Source organism: Melospiza georgiana, chromosome 11, assembly GCF_028018845.1.
Source record: "Melospiza georgiana isolate bMelGeo1 chromosome 11, bMelGeo1.pri, whole genome shotgun sequence".
NCBI classification, from domain to species: Eukaryota; Metazoa; Chordata; class Aves; order Passeriformes; family Passerellidae; genus Melospiza; species Melospiza georgiana.
In genome coordinates, this window is record NC_080440.1 from 9151807 (window position 1) to 9165829 (window position 14023).

A 14023-nucleotide genomic window follows, 5' to 3' on the forward strand; every position below is an offset into this window, starting at 1 on the left:
CGTGAGAGACACGGGCGGTGCCTCCGCGTGCTCGGGGCGGGGCGGCGGGACCGGCCAATGGGCGGGGGCGGGGCGGGGCCACGTGGGACTCGGCCAATGAGCGCTGAGGGGGCGGGGTTGGGGTTGGTGGGGGCAAGATGGAGTCGGTAGCTCTGGTGGCCCCGGTGACCGCGCTGGAGTTCGCGGGGGATGTGCTGCTGGCGGGTGAGCGCCGGGACCGGACCGGGGCGGGCGGCGGGGCCAGCGGCAGCGGCTGACGCGGTGTCCCGCAGGTACAGGCCCGGAGGTGGTGGCGTTTCGGCTGAGCGGCGGCGGGCCGGCGGCGGCGGCGGGCCGGCGGAGCGTGCTGCGTGAGGCCAGCGTGCAGGGGCTGCGGACCGAGCCGGGACCCGGGCCGGCGGCGCGAGTAGCGGTGTTCGGCGGGCGCTGGCTGGCGGTGCTGGCGGTGCGGCGCGGCGGAGCGGGCGCTGGGCCGCTGCTGGCGGCGTGCGGTGGCGGGGCCGCGCGCGAGCTCCGGGCGCGGGTGTGGGAGGCGCGGTGGGCGGCGGGCGGGCGGCTGGCGCTGGCGCTGGGCGGCGGGACCGTGGCGCTCTACGAGTGGTGGGGCGGCGGGCGCTGGCTGCGGCAGGCGAGCTGTGGCGGGGCCGGGGCGCTGCGCTGCGCCGTGCTGGCGGGGATGAGCTGGGGGCGGCTGGCGCTGGCGGCCGGCACGGCGATGGGGAACGTGGTGGTGTGGCGGGCGGCGGCGGCCGCGGCCCCGCACCGTCAGCTGTGCGGGCACCGGGGCGCGGTGCTGGCGCTCTGCTACGCGGCGTCGCGGGGACTGCTCGCCTCCGCCTCCGAAGACCGCAGCGTGCGGCTGTGGGCCGTGGGCGAGTTGGGCGGCGGGGACGGGGCCGGCACCTGCCTGCTGGTGTGCTACGGGCACGGGGCGCGAGTGGCCGCCGTGGTGCTGCGGGGGCCGCTCCCGGTCAGCGCCGGGGAGGACGGCGCCTGCCTGGAGTGGGGCGGCGGCGGCACCGTGCGGCGGGCGCGGCGCGGACACCGCGGGGCCCTGCGCGCCCTGGCCCTGCGCCCCGCCGGCGGCCGCCTGGCCACGGGCGGCGACGACGGCGGCGTCCGGCTCTGGCTGCCCCGGCGGGAGGCTACAGCGGCGATCCCTGCCGTTGCAGCGCTGGGGGCCCGGGAGCGGCCGCGGGCCGTGCTGCTGGTGGGGCCGCAGCGGGTGCTGGTGCTGGACGAGGCGGGCGGGCTGGCGGCATTCGAGGTGGCTCAGGGTTGCTGGACGCCGGTGCTGCACCCCGGTGCCAGCGGGCCCCGCGCCTTGCTGGCGGCCGCCCCGCTGCACGGATGGGACGAGACGCTCTGCGCCGTGGCCGGCGGCGACGGGCGCCTCCTCCTTTTCGCCTTGAGCCGCCCCGGGGACGCCACCGAGCTCACGCTGTTCGAGGGGGCCGTGCACGGGCTGAGCTGGGCTCTCCGTCCCGGGCTGCTCCCCGACACCGCTGCTGCTCTTCTGGCCTCTGGTCCCGACGGGGAGGTGCTCTGGCTGGACGTCACCCACCGCCCCGGGCAGGCTCCCTGGGTGCGGCTCATGGGTCGGTACCTGCTGCCCCCCTGCAAGCAGCGCTGGCACACCTGTGCCGCCTTCTTGCCCCAGGAAGGGCTCCTGGTCTGTGGCGACCGCCGGGGCTCCCTCCTCCTCTTTCCTTGCAGCAGCTCCTCGGGGTGGGCTGCAGAAAGCACCAGCATTGTCAATGGTGGCACTGACCCCGTTGTTGAGGACTCCAGCAATGAGCTGGAGCCCTCTTGCTTTTTGCACAAAGAGGCTCTTCCTCTTGAGTCCCCACTGTCAGTGCTCTTTGGACTCCATGGGAAGACAGGAGTTACCTCGGTGACCATCCACAAGGGCTACATTTACAGCACGGGCCGGGATGGTGTCTACCGCCAGCTCCGCCTGCGGGACCAGCAGCTGGAGGTCCTGCAGAAGCACAGGCCCTGCAAAGGGCTGCAATGGATTGAGGAGCTGCACTTCACCTCGGATGGGGACCTGCTTGTGCTGGGCTTTCACGCTGACAACTTCGTGGTGTGGAGCAGCAGGACCGGCGAGAACATGCACTGCATCCCCTGCGGGGGCGGGCACCGCTCCTGGAGCTACTGCAGCAGCCCCTCGGCCGAGGTGTTCGCCTTTATCAAGTCTGGGGATGTGATGCTGTACCACCGTGAGGCCGAGCCCTGCGAGCAGCAGGTGCTGCTGGAATCCCTGCACGGGCGGGAGATCACCTGCGTGCGGCGCCTGGGGGCCCTGCAGGTGCCCGGCCGTGCCACCATTAACGTGTTTGTCACCGGCAGTGAGGACACCACGACCTGTGTCCTGGTGCTCAGTGAGAACTCTCGGGCAGCTGTGCCCCTTGCCCGCCTCAGTGACCACATTTCCAGTGTGAGGACGTTGGCATTCGCCATGGGACCTGGAGATGAGGGCCTTGGTGATGAGGGCTTGTCTGCCCTGCTCTTCTCTGCTGGTGGCCGTGCACAGATCGAGTGCTACCGGCTGCTGTGCACCGGGGACACGGCGGCTCAGAGTGCTGTGGCCTGCCAGGTCATGCACGTGGCCTCCCACCGGCTGGACAAGCACTGGGAGAAGAAGAAGAACAGGCACAAGCTTGTCAAGATGGACCCAGAGACGAGGTGATGATCAGGGACTGCCCAAGGCAGGATTAGTAGTGATCACAGTGTGGGAGGGTGTTGGGAGCTGCATGGGCCTCCACTGGAATACCTGCTCTGTGCAGCTGCAGGTTCAGCTGAGGCAGACAGAACCAACGTGGCTTCGTGTGTGATTCCTGGTGTACAGTGCGCTGTGGGCCTCAAGGGGCTTTTGGTGTTAGGGAAAGGCTCAGGGCTGCTCTCCTGGGCCACCCACCTCCATGGGGCCACAGAGGTGTTGGTGAATGTTGTGTCTTTGCTGCAGGTACATGTCCCTGTCAGTTGTGCCTGGGACGAGCACCAAGCAGCTGCCAACACCATGGAAATTCCTGGCTGCTGCCTGCAGCGATGGATCAGTCCGGTGAGAAGCCATCATGGGGCTTGGCAGGGAGAATGGAGCTGGTGATGGCAGCAGAGCAGGCTCAAATCAGGCTACTGCCATGGGATGTGGCCTGCTCTGAGCTGGCCATAAGACAGGGCATGGTGGGAAATGGGGCAGTGGAGCCAGAAGCTCCTACTCTCCCACAGCCAACTGGCCTCTGCTCCATTACAGGATCTTTGGGCTGCTGGAGGCTGCTCGGAAGTTGGTGCTGGTGGCAGAGTCATTTCACCACCAGCGCTGTGTGCTGAAGGTGGAAGCATTCCTGCACACAGGGGCAGGAGGAGAGAGGTGAGCCCTGAATGCTGGGCTGCAAGTGATGGGCTCTGGGGAGAAATGTCTGTCCTTGCAGAGTGCTGGCAGCTCAGCAGGCAGAGGGAAGGGAGAAGTTAATCCCTGGGGGCTGCTCTGCCACTTCCACGGATCTCAGTGGGGACCCCCAGGGCTGCAGCCAGAGACTCCCTCTACACCCCCCATTCCAGGAGGCACCTCCTGTGCAGCGCAGCCACTGATGGCAGCGTTGCCTTCTGGGACATCACCGGCCCCATCACGGATGCAGCAGACGCCCTGCACCAGGCAGAGGGAGAGATGCAGCCCTTGGGTGAGTGCTGCTGCCCAGCAGCTCTTGTGCTCCCTCTGCCAAGGTGAGCACTGCTCTCCTGACCCAGCCTGTTTTCCCAGCCCTGGCGGCCCCGCTGGTCACGGTCATGGCGCACAGCTGCGGCGTCAACAGCCTCCACGTCCGAGAGACGCCCGAGGGACGGTACCTGGTGGCCAGCGGCAGCGACGATGGCTCCATCCACGTCTGCCTGCTGGAGGTAGCCCTGGGCAGGGCTGAGGGCACGGCAGGGACCTGCCTGCGGCTCCTGGAGCGGGTGTGCAGGCCCTGTGCCCACGCTGCCCACGTGACGGGGATCCGCGTGCTGCGGCCAGACCTGCTGCTCTCGGCCTCAGTGGACCAGCGCCTGACGCTGTGGAACCGCTGCCCAGGAGAGCTGCTGCCCCTCAGCACCACCTTCTTCCACGTGCCTGACCTAGCTGAGCTCGACTGCTGGGAGGTGGAGGAGGCTGGGGGTGAGCTGCGCTACTACTGCGTGCTCTGTGGGCAGGGCCTGGAGATGCTGTGTGGCACAGCCTGCTCCAAACCTCCTCCACAAGAGGCTCCTCAGGAATGAGGCAGGTGTGTGACACACCCAGATCCCTGCCTGCATTCAGAGGGCACCCTGCACTTGGGCTTTGCCCATCACTGTGGTCCCTGCCTCCAGCCTGCACACTTGTGCGTCTTGCCCTGAGGGGACAGGCATACTTGGCTCCTTCAGGCACATGCCATGGTTGTCGTGCTTCAGGCCAGTGGTCTCTGAGAAGGCAGATGTGATCCCTCCAGACAAGCCCTAGGGCTTCCCCATGCAGTAAGGAAGTGGGGCTGTTAGCCCCTGCTGCCCAAGAGCAGCTCTTCTCTGCAAGGTGTGAAGGACCAATGTCAGCTTTCCAGTCTTGGTCTCAGAGAGGAACATTGCTTGGGAGGGCACTGAGGATATGGCCCGGCCCTGGGAGCTTGAGAGCAGCAGGAGGCCAGGAAGGGTCGGGTACTGGTGTGACACATGGTGGGCTGCAGCCTTGCGTGTCCACAGACAGAGCCCTGTGTGACAGTCTTGACCCTGCAGAGCTGAAATCCACAGGGACACTGATCCTCCACAGCAGCACCCTTGTGGCATCAGGGGTGGCTGGGCTGCCCACAATTACCACCCCCTGCAGGCCAAGTGGGTTTTTCCTACCTAGCAGCAGAATCCAGGACAGTCAGACCAAAGAAAGGAAGGAAAGACAAACAACCCTGAGGTCAGACACATAGAGGGGTTGTCCAGCAACAAGTGTATTGGACCCCAATACTGGGGCCTGGCTCAGAGCCCAACAGGAGCCAGGAGCCTCAGGAGCTCCCTGCCAGCACGGAGCACCTTTCAATAAAGTTTTGAGGGAAGTGAAGTTGGCATTTGTCTGTCTTTGTGGTGACTGGTCCCTGCTGCCACCTCCCCAGTAGTCCCAGCCCATCTTTCTGGGGTGGCATGGGAGCCCTTTTCCCTTCTGCTGGTGTGGATGTGGAGGGGCATCCATGTCCCACACTGGGCACAGCTGCAGAGAGCACAGACCAATCCCCAAACACCATGGGAAGGGAAATGCCTCCGTGGGGCTGAACTGTGCCTTGCCTGCCACTGGAGCAGCCCTTGCCCTGCCAGGACAGTGTGCCCTGTTCTCCCCCCAAGGTGTGGTGTGTAGGTGACTGTCCCACCATGGTCCAGCTCTTCAGGGGTGGCTCAGATCTGGCTGAGGGGAGGGAGGTGCAGGGTTGCCAGGGCGCTGTGGAACACATCTCTCACTGCTCCCAGCAGCTGGAGGCGAGCAAACATCTGGTCAAAGAGATGAGGGAACGGCTCCTGCAGGCAGAAAGGTAGCTTGGACTGGTGGCCAAACTGCCCCTTGGCAGGCTGGCCCTGCAGGCACTGCTGCCTCTGCTCCCCTGGAGGATGGGACAGGGGGCCATCACACTCCTGGCACCATTCCCCACATGGCTGCCCCCCAGGAGCAGTGCAGCCCCAAAGACTGCAGGGGCACAAGGCTGAGGCTGGCACACCTAACTCACCCCCAGGATGTGCACCCGGTTGTAGTAGGAGCTGAAATCCATGCTGAGCTGGATGAGGAACTTGCACACCTACAAGGCAGAGACATTCTCATGGCACAGTGAATTCGGGCTGGTCTTGGGCCCTCACCCACCCCAAGCAAAGCAGGAACTGCCCCAGGGGCACGGCCATCTATTCTCTCAGCACTGTCCCTGTGTTGCTCACTGATGGGCAGCACCTGCTGGCCTGAAGCTTTGCCCTGGGCTGGGCCTGCTGGAGCAGCATCCATGGGTGCTGTGGCACGTGGCACTTACTGTCTCTGTGCTGGCAGTGATCCGGATCCCCTTGGAGGGTGGGGGCAGCTGTGCTGCCTGCTGCAGGACTTCAGGGAAGGGCAGGAGATAGTTGAAGAGCAGGAGCCATTCACCCTGTGAAGGGATGACATGTGTAAGTGTCAGATTCTCCTGGGCCATAGCATCCATCCCCAGAGCCAAGGGTGCACAGATCCCCCATTCCTCGTCTCAGCACTCACCTCTTCTCGGAGGCAGGAGAAGTTCAGTTCAGACACTGGTGGCAGAGGTGGGTATGTGCCTGGAAAGCAGGGAGACTGCTGTGCCCAAAGAAGCCCCTGTGGCTCCAGCAGTGGCTGTCAGAGGAGGTGCTGGGGCTGATGCTCACCCTGCTCCACAGCCCGCTGGAAGGTGCTGAAGAGCGTGGCCAGCCGGGCACAGTTGTACATCACAAAGGCACCACTCTTTGTTCCCTTCGTGGAGATGCTGTTGTTCTCCAGGTCCAGGGTGATCTGAGGGCAGGGAGAAGCCACAGTCCAGGCTGCTCAGCACAGATCTACTCTTCCCACAGCCTGCCAGCCCTGGCCCCATGCAAGCCACTGTCCTACCTGACTCCGGTGAGCAGTGCTCAGCATCTCAAACCTGATGGCAGCCACTGTCAGGGTATCAATCACCTCTGTCCAGGCCTCATCTGTGGAGAATGTAGGTGCCATCATGCACAGCTTGCTCCATTCCCATGTACTGATACCACCAGCACCCAGGCAGGACACCCCTGGTTGAGGACCACCACGGCACCAGCCCTGGCTCCCATCAGGAGTTGCTCTGTGCCAGTGCCCTGGATGTTCACATGCCTTCCCAAAGCGAGGGCAACACCTGGCTCAGTCCTGGAGGGGAGAAGGAGCACCCTGCAGGTGCAGCCCCCCCAGCTGTGGACTCATGGGAGCAATGAAGATGGGATGGAGCAGCATCCCCATGGAGCCCAGCTGTCACCTTGTGCAAGCTCCCCATACTTGATCACGGAGGCCTCATACATCTGGTGCTTCCGGAGCCTGGGACAAACACAGACAGAGCCACCTGCTGTGGGCTGAGCTGGCCCACAGGGAGCCTTAGCAGCAGAGAAAGCAGCAGGTGCCCTGCACAGCAACTTACTGGAAGTACTGGTCTGCCCCAATGGGTGATGAGGGGTTGGTCACCTTCACTGGCCCACAGACAAGGTGTTTCTGAAAGGCACAGAGGCTGAGGCTGGGAATGGAGTGAAATCCAGCCCTGTTCTAAGCCTAGAGCCAAGGATGGATGCTGGGGGCCACACTGAGAAGGGTTAGAGGCTGCTCTTGCTCACCTGCAAAGCTGTGTGGGCTCCCGGATCCAAAATCCTCCAGAGCACATCCAGCTGCTGCTGCTGGAATTCCTCCTCACAGTTCACCACATGCACGATGCTGCAGCAACTGCTCTGGCCTTTGGCCTGCAGGAGAGCACAACAGGGAGCTCAATCCCATTACCTGCCAGAAGGAAGGGACACTTGGGAGGAGAGAGGTGGGCAGTGCTGTGGGGTCACTCACTGGACACTGCAGAACAGCTTCCTGCAGCTCAGCCAAGGACCGCAGTGTCCTCTCTGTCACTGAAAGAAGGAAGGACACACAGTGGGACACGGCATTCTCCACCCCCCAGCATCAGATCTGCCCCAGGCTCAAACCAGACTGAAGGAGAACATTTGTGTCCACCACCCCACCTTATTTTTGTTAAAAACAGCTGAAAGGAAACAGGTCTATTTGCACCCATTCCACCCCCACTGCCACACCTGAGCTGCTGTACATGTGAGGCTCACCGAGAAGCACATCTAGATTGGGGTCATAGCCCAACAAGCCCTGCTGCTCCACGAAGCTCTTCAGGTGCACCTTAGAGATGACACCCTCGGCTGTGCCTGGCCCCGGCTCACAGGCTGCGGCACAGGGGCACCGGCCCAGCGCTGCCTTCAGGGCCGAGATGGCATCAGCGAGGGCCGAGCCGCCGGAGCCGGAGGGCCAGCAGACGCGGAGCTGCCGCAGGACGTCCCAGCTCCTCTCCTCGCTGAGGGCAGGGACCAGGCGCACGTGGACCCTGCGGGAGAGGGCGAGGCAGGCGCTGGGAGCGGCGGGCGCTGCGGCGGGGCCGGGAGCAGCACGGGCCGGAGCACTCACCCCTGGGCGCGCAGCAGCTGGGCCAGGTGGTCGGCCAGCAGGACGGAGCGGAGGTGGCGGGGCCGCAGGGCCGCGGGGTTGCTGCGCAGGGCCGGGCAGTGCAGCACCACGCAGCCCGTGCGCGGCCCCGCGGCGGGGGCGGCCGGGCCGGGCAGAGCCCCCAGAAGGCGCTGGAAGGCCTCGGGCCGGTGCACCTGCACCGCCAGCCCCGCCGCCGTCTGCCGGCAGACCCGCAGCGGCAGCACCGCCGGGCCCCGCAGCGACGGCACCGCCGACACGGCCTCGGGGGGCACCTGCGGGCGGAGGGCGAGGAGCGGTCCGGGCTGCACGGGCACAGGACGGCTCCAGCCCCGGCCCCGTCAAACCGCTCCCGCAAATCCCGCTCCCGAGCCAGCCCTGCCCACGCCGCCGCGGCCTACCTGCCCGCCGGGAAAGGCGGCGCTCAGCGCGGCCCGCGGCGCCAGGAAGTCCCGGTGGCGCAGGTTGCGGGCGCCGCTCTCCTTCACCCAGAGCGCGGCGGGCCGCCCCAGGGCCCCGTTCAGCGCCCGCAGCGTCGCCGCCACCCCCGGGCGGCCCCCGTCCATCTCCTCGCCCATCGCGCGCTTCCGCCACCGCGGCCGGAAATGATGTCACGCCTCTCCCAGAAGGCCGCCATGTTGCGTGCGGCGCTCCCGGGCGGCCATCTTGGTGACGGGCGCCTTGGCCGGGCAGGGCGGCCATCTTGGGGGGACGGGCGTGGAGCCGCCATGGTGGGTGTGGCGGGCAGCGGGCGCCGCCATGATGGGTGTGTCAGGACAGGACCACAGGGCTGCAAGCAGGCACCCCGAATAGCCCGAGAGGGTGTCAGTCCCACTCGGCCTCACCCCAGCGGGGCCATGGTGTCACTCTGAGGCGTGTAGGAGTGGTGTCCTCTCTTCTCCAAAACCGGGGAGCCCAGACGTAAAACCCTCAGGAGCTGAGCAGGAGCAGGAGCCAGAGGCTGTGCCATAGTCAGAGAGGCCTGGGCAGAAAGGGCTGCTTGGGGCAGAGAGTGCAGCACAGCCATGGGCATGGCCCAGCCCAGAGCACAGCCTGGCGGTCCCTGGGCTGCTGGGGACAACAAAGGGCCCTGGGAGCAGGTCCAGGGCCTGAACTGTGGTGGGAAAGGAGGTTTGGCTGGGCTGGAGTGTGTGAGGCAGACCCCAGCTGTGGGCATGGTGTCACTGGCAGACCCTCGCTGGGCAGTCCAGCCTGTCCAGATAAGCCCCAGGGCTTGGCTGGACTCTGACACGATGGCTGAGGAACATCAGCAGCACCCATGTGCCTGCAGCATGGCTTCTGTGTGGCACAGCGATGAGCAGCTGTGTGTGCACGCCCTGCCATGTTCTCCAGGCCTGCCCCAGAGGGCTGCTCTCCTGTCCAGCACATGAGCAGTGTCTTGCTTATCAGCCCCAGGAAGAAGGAAGTGGAAGCGATTAGATCACGCCATCATGGTCTTGATTACATCTGCAGAGCTGAGCTGCTCCACAGCAATGGTTGAAGCACAGATCTGACAGAGAGCTCAGTGCTGGCCAGCTCCCTGACAAGTGTGCCAGTGGCTGGGGACAGGGCAAGGGCCCAGCACAGCCCCAGCCCCGTGGCACCAAGCCTGACTGACAGGAGCAGGAAGCACCAAACCCCACCACAGCACAGAGTTAGGGACCTCCCTTTCTGTTGTGCCCTTCCTGCCCTCCCCGGTAGGCAGGTGGGGGGTGCGGGGAAAGGAAGGAGCTCTGCCCGCAGGGCCCAAACCGGTTCCTCCAGGGCTTGTGTGCGTGGGGGAAAAGGGGGGGGAGCAGGGTGAGGACAGATCCTGCCACATGGGCTCTTCCAGGAACGCAACAACTGCCTTTGGGGCTCCTCAGGCAGCTCTGGAGCCCCAGGGCTGCAGCCCACAGCCAGTGAGAATCTGCAGCCCCAGGGCAGGAGTGAGAACACGTCCCCCAGCCGTGCCATGGTGGGGTGCTCCCTGCACCACCCACAGCCAAGAGGTGATCTGAGAATCGCTGCTCACACCAGACCAACTGCTGACTGTCCGCAGGGCAGGAGCTGCCCAGGACCCTGCCCGGCCAGGGGGACTTGCTGGACCTTGTGTCACCACTCAAGCTGGGTCCAGGCTGGATCCGTCCACATCCCCAGAGCGTCTGCAGGCCGCCCACGTGGGCCCCGGCAGTGCACTGGCCTGGGGAGGGCTCTCGGAGGCGCCGAAAGAGCTTTGGAAAGACACGACATCCCCGATGGCTCTCTGGCTGCTGGCTCAGCGGGAGTGATCGTGTCATTCCAAAGCCATCTCTCTCTCAGGGGCTGGATCCTGCCATCCCTGCAGGGACTGGGGTGCTGCGAGGGCCAGGGAGAGCCGGCATGGGCAGGAAGTTCGGCAGTGTCACAGCCTGCACCACATCCACGCTGCGGCCCAGCAGCCGCGCTCCCCACACTCTCCCAGGAAGCCAGCTGCTATTTTTAGCTGTTGGGGGCACAAGAAACAGAAGCGCCCCCCAGCCCGGTGCAGGGGCTGAGCCACGAGGCTGGGCACGGGCGATCCCCCGTCCTGACACCCCCTTCTTCCAGCGCGGCCCAGGCGCTGCCCTGGCCCCGGCAGGGTTGCAGTGGGACACGCGGCTCTTGCCCAGCACGGGCAGGTGGGCAGGGGTGCGGCGAGGCGGTGGCGGGAGCGCGGGTAACGAAACCCCAGGGCAGCTGGGCACAGCGGGAACAGCTGCTTTTGGGATTCCGTTGCCCGCGCTGGCGCCGCGGAGGGATGGGCACGGGCACCACGGCCATGCCACCCCGAGCCTGGGGCAGTCGGTGGGCCAGGAGGGGAGAGGGCGACTTACCGGCGGGGAGCGGGGCGGAGGAGGTGAGTGGGAGCCACCGCCGGGCCGTTGTGATCGGGGGTGCCGGCAAGAGACCGGGGTTGTGCTGCCGGCTCCCCCCGCGCCGCGGGCCGGGTGCCAAGGGGAGGGCGGCACGGCCGAGCCAAAAGGAAACGGCTCCGAACAAAGCCCCGGTGGGGCTGGAGCAACTGGTGCCAGCCCATCAGCCCCCGACGGGGCCCGGAAACACGAGCCGTCCCCGAGGGAGGGCACCTGCCCCGGCACCTGCGCCTAGAGGCGGCACGGCCCGGCCCGGCCCCGCCGCTGCCAGCGCCTCCGGCCCCCGCCCCGGCGAGGGGCATGGGGGGAACTCAAACCGCGTGGGGAACCCCACCGGCCCCGTGCGGTGCTCCCGCGGTGCTGCCCGGAGATCCCGGAGACCCTGCCCTGGCCGAGGCTGCCGGCTGTGGGAATTCCTGATGCCGCCGGCGCGGCACGGTGGCGGGAAATGCTCCGCCGCACTGCCAGGGAGCTTCCCGGTGGCCCCCGCAATGTCAGGCCACGGCTGGCCCCGGGGAGGTGACACAGGTGGGGACGTGGGTCCCCTGTCCCAGGGCACCTCTGAGCCCGCAGTGCCACCGGCCGCACCGAACGCGGCAAGAGGAGGGTGAGAGTGCAGCGGGAGGTGCCGGCGGCGGCTCCGGGCGTTCAGCCCCGACTGGCACCAGCCGCCCGCAGCGGGGCACACGGGGAACCGGGGCGCTGTGCCGAGCCCGGGGCAGCGCAGGGGCACCGGCAAGGCCGGGCCGGGAGCGCAGCCGAGACCCGGGCCCGCTCCCTCCCGCCCGGGGAGCCGCTCGCTCCCCTCTCACCTCCGGCCCCGCAGCGTTCGGCACAGCAGCCCGGGCCGGTCCGCAGCCCCTCCTGGCGGCGGGGTCGGGGCGGCGGGGGCGGAGAGGCTCCAACGGGACACCCCGCACCCTTCTCCCGCCGTGCCGCTCCCGCCCCGCCACCGGCCGCTTTCGGTTTCGCTCCGGCGCCCACCTGGGCTCTGCAGGTCGGGGCGCGCCCGGGCCCGGAGGCAGCGGGTGTGTGAATGCCGCCGCCCTCCCGTCCCTCAGGACCCCGGGCGGGGGGACCCCGAGGGCTCCCGGGACCCCGCTCCGATCCCGCTCCCCCGGTGGCGCTGTCCCGGCCCCGGCCGCCCGGGGGCGGTAGCGGCGGGGGCGGGGCCGCCCGGCGGTTCCGGCGGGGTCGCGGCCATGGCGGCGCTGCGGCGGCTCGTGCCGGCGGTGGGGCGGGCGGCGGGCAGGTACCGGCACCGGCAACCGGCACCGGCAACCGGCACCGTCGCTGCCCTGCGACCGGGGGAGGTGCCTGTGGGATGCCGCAGGGTGTCCGGGAGGTGTCCGTGGGTCCCCCGTGTCCCAGCTGCTCACTCTCCCCGCAGAGCGCCGTACCGGGGTCACCGGCTCACTCCGGCGGACGATGAGATGTACCAGCGGACGCGGGTGATGGTGCTGGAGCCGGAGTCCCCCAACATCATGTTCATCGAGGGCTACAGCACCCGCGGCTTCACCATCAGCGGAGACCTGGTGGTGGGGCCCTGCGCCGTGCTGCCCCGCAGCATCCTCCAGTGGAACGTGAGTGCCGGGCGGCGGGGCCGGGGCTGCCGGGGCCACCGCGCGCCGGGGACAGCCACCCTCAACGGGCGCCGTGTCCCCGCAGGTTGGCTCCCACCGGGACATCTCGCTCGAGAGTCTGTCGCTGTTCCGGCTGCTGGAGCCCCAGATAGGTACGTGGGGCAGGAGGGGCGCGGGCTGCCCCCTTGGGGCTCCTGTCGGGGTGGCTGCGCGGGAGCCATTGGTGCCCGCAGGAAGGGCAGCTCTGGGCCGAGGCAGCTCCAATGCTGCCCTGCCCACCCTTGTCTTGCCCTGCTTGCAGAGATCCTGGTGCTGGGCACGGGGGACAGGGTGGAGCGGCTGCACCCTGCCATGATGAAGCAGATGCGGGAGCGCGGGATTGCTGTGGAGGTGCAGGACACGGTAAGGGCGAGCCCAGGCAGCACCCCATTGAAAGGGAGGGAGGGAGGGAGGGGGTCATGTGCCGTCTCCCTTCTTTCTGAGGGCCGGAGCTTCACTCACTCCCTTTTCTATTCACAGGCGAATGCATGTGCAACCTTCAACTTCCTGATGAATGAAAGGCGCGTGGTGGCTGCTGGGCTCATCCCCCCGCGGGGCACCTGAGCCGTGTAGGCACTGCCTGCCGTGCCCAGGGGCTGAGTGCTTCCTCCCCTGCCCGCCTGAAGCCCCCGAGGGTCACTGCTCCATGGTGAACTGTGGAGCTGTCAGCTCAGTGATGGCTCTGCCACAGGAGAGATGTAAAATACATGGGCTTAGCTCCTCCCTGCAGTCTCTGGCTTCTTGGCCTCCCTGCCCAGGCTGGGCTGGAGACTGTGGGGCACAGCTCAAGGCTTTACTGGTGCCACTGCTCCCACAGCCCTGCCAAGGTCATGCTCCACACCTTGGCAGCAAGAAGCCTCACCTGAGGGAGGGTGGAGGCTGGTGGGGTGAGCTGTACATCCCCAGGCACATCTGGAGCTCCACAAGGAAAATATATGTAAATGGGAAGTACAAGAAATTGTGTGGTGGTTAATGCACAATGCATTGAGGCTGTAACAAATTGAGGGGGCATGAGCTCACCTTGGGCACTGGGCAGCATGTGTGCTGGTGGGATGCCATGTGCCAGCAGCTTCCTGAGAACAGCCAGCACAAGCAACTTGTGTGTCCCAGCTGGTGCTGCATCCCCTTTCATTGAAGGCTCAAGCTCCAGCAGGGGACTTGGAAAGGGTCCCTGTCCTGAACTGGATGGTTCATAGTTGGGGAAGAGAGTACATGTACCTTGTGTACATGGAAGCCTCATCACCTGAACTCTGCCACCTTGGCAGGCAAAGGCAGGGGATGCAGCTGCAAGGTTTGGGTGGCTTTGCTTAGCAAGTGTCTCACAGGTAAACCTGCCAGGCCAGGGAAGG

The 14023-nt window shown here is 66.6% G+C and overlaps 3 protein-coding genes across 4 annotated transcripts; 2 read left to right on the top strand and 1 right to left on the bottom strand.

Moving 5' to 3' along the window:
- Positions 1-137: 137 nt before the first annotated feature.
- On the top strand, positions 138-5062 carry WDR6 (WD repeat domain 6). The gene is made up of 6 exons (XM_058032230.1): positions 138-204; positions 279-2688; positions 2969-3064; positions 3257-3373; positions 3565-3683; positions 3764-5062. Exons 1-6 carry the CDS (start codon positions 138-140, stop codon positions 4255-4257), a joined length of 3303 nt encoding a protein of 1100 aa, XP_057888213.1. The 3' UTR covers positions 4258-5062.
- NDUFAF3 (NADH:ubiquinone oxidoreductase complex assembly factor 3) lies at positions 232-13616 on the top strand. Of its 2 annotated transcripts, none has more exons than XM_058031711.1 (5): positions 232-272; positions 12443-12635; positions 12721-12787; positions 12937-13037; positions 13155-13616. In XM_058031711.1, the coding sequence occupies exons 2-5, from the start codon at positions 12486-12488 to the stop codon at positions 13236-13238; spliced, it is 402 nt and encodes a 133-aa protein (XP_057887694.1). In that variant the 5' UTR covers positions 232-272; positions 12443-12485; the 3' UTR covers positions 13239-13616. The 2 variants fall into 2 exon arrangements, with proteins under 2 accessions (XP_057887694.1, XP_057887693.1); XM_058031710.1 differs by lacking the exon at positions 232-272 and adding an exon at positions 12246-12304.
- On the bottom strand, positions 5169-8940 carry DALRD3 (DALR anticodon binding domain containing 3). Its single transcript, XM_058031707.1, is given in 16 exon segments — positions 5169-5511; positions 5718-5786; positions 6009-6122; positions 6227-6285; positions 6373-6496; positions 6593-6675; positions 6975-7033; positions 7134-7204; positions 7324-7446; positions 7544-7602; positions 7810-8081; positions 8162-8454; positions 8581-8750; positions 8753-8800; positions 8803-8820; positions 8823-8940. Coding segments are annotated over 16 exon segments (1800 nt in total). The 3' UTR covers positions 5169-5391.
- Positions 13617-14023: the final 407 nt, after the last annotated feature.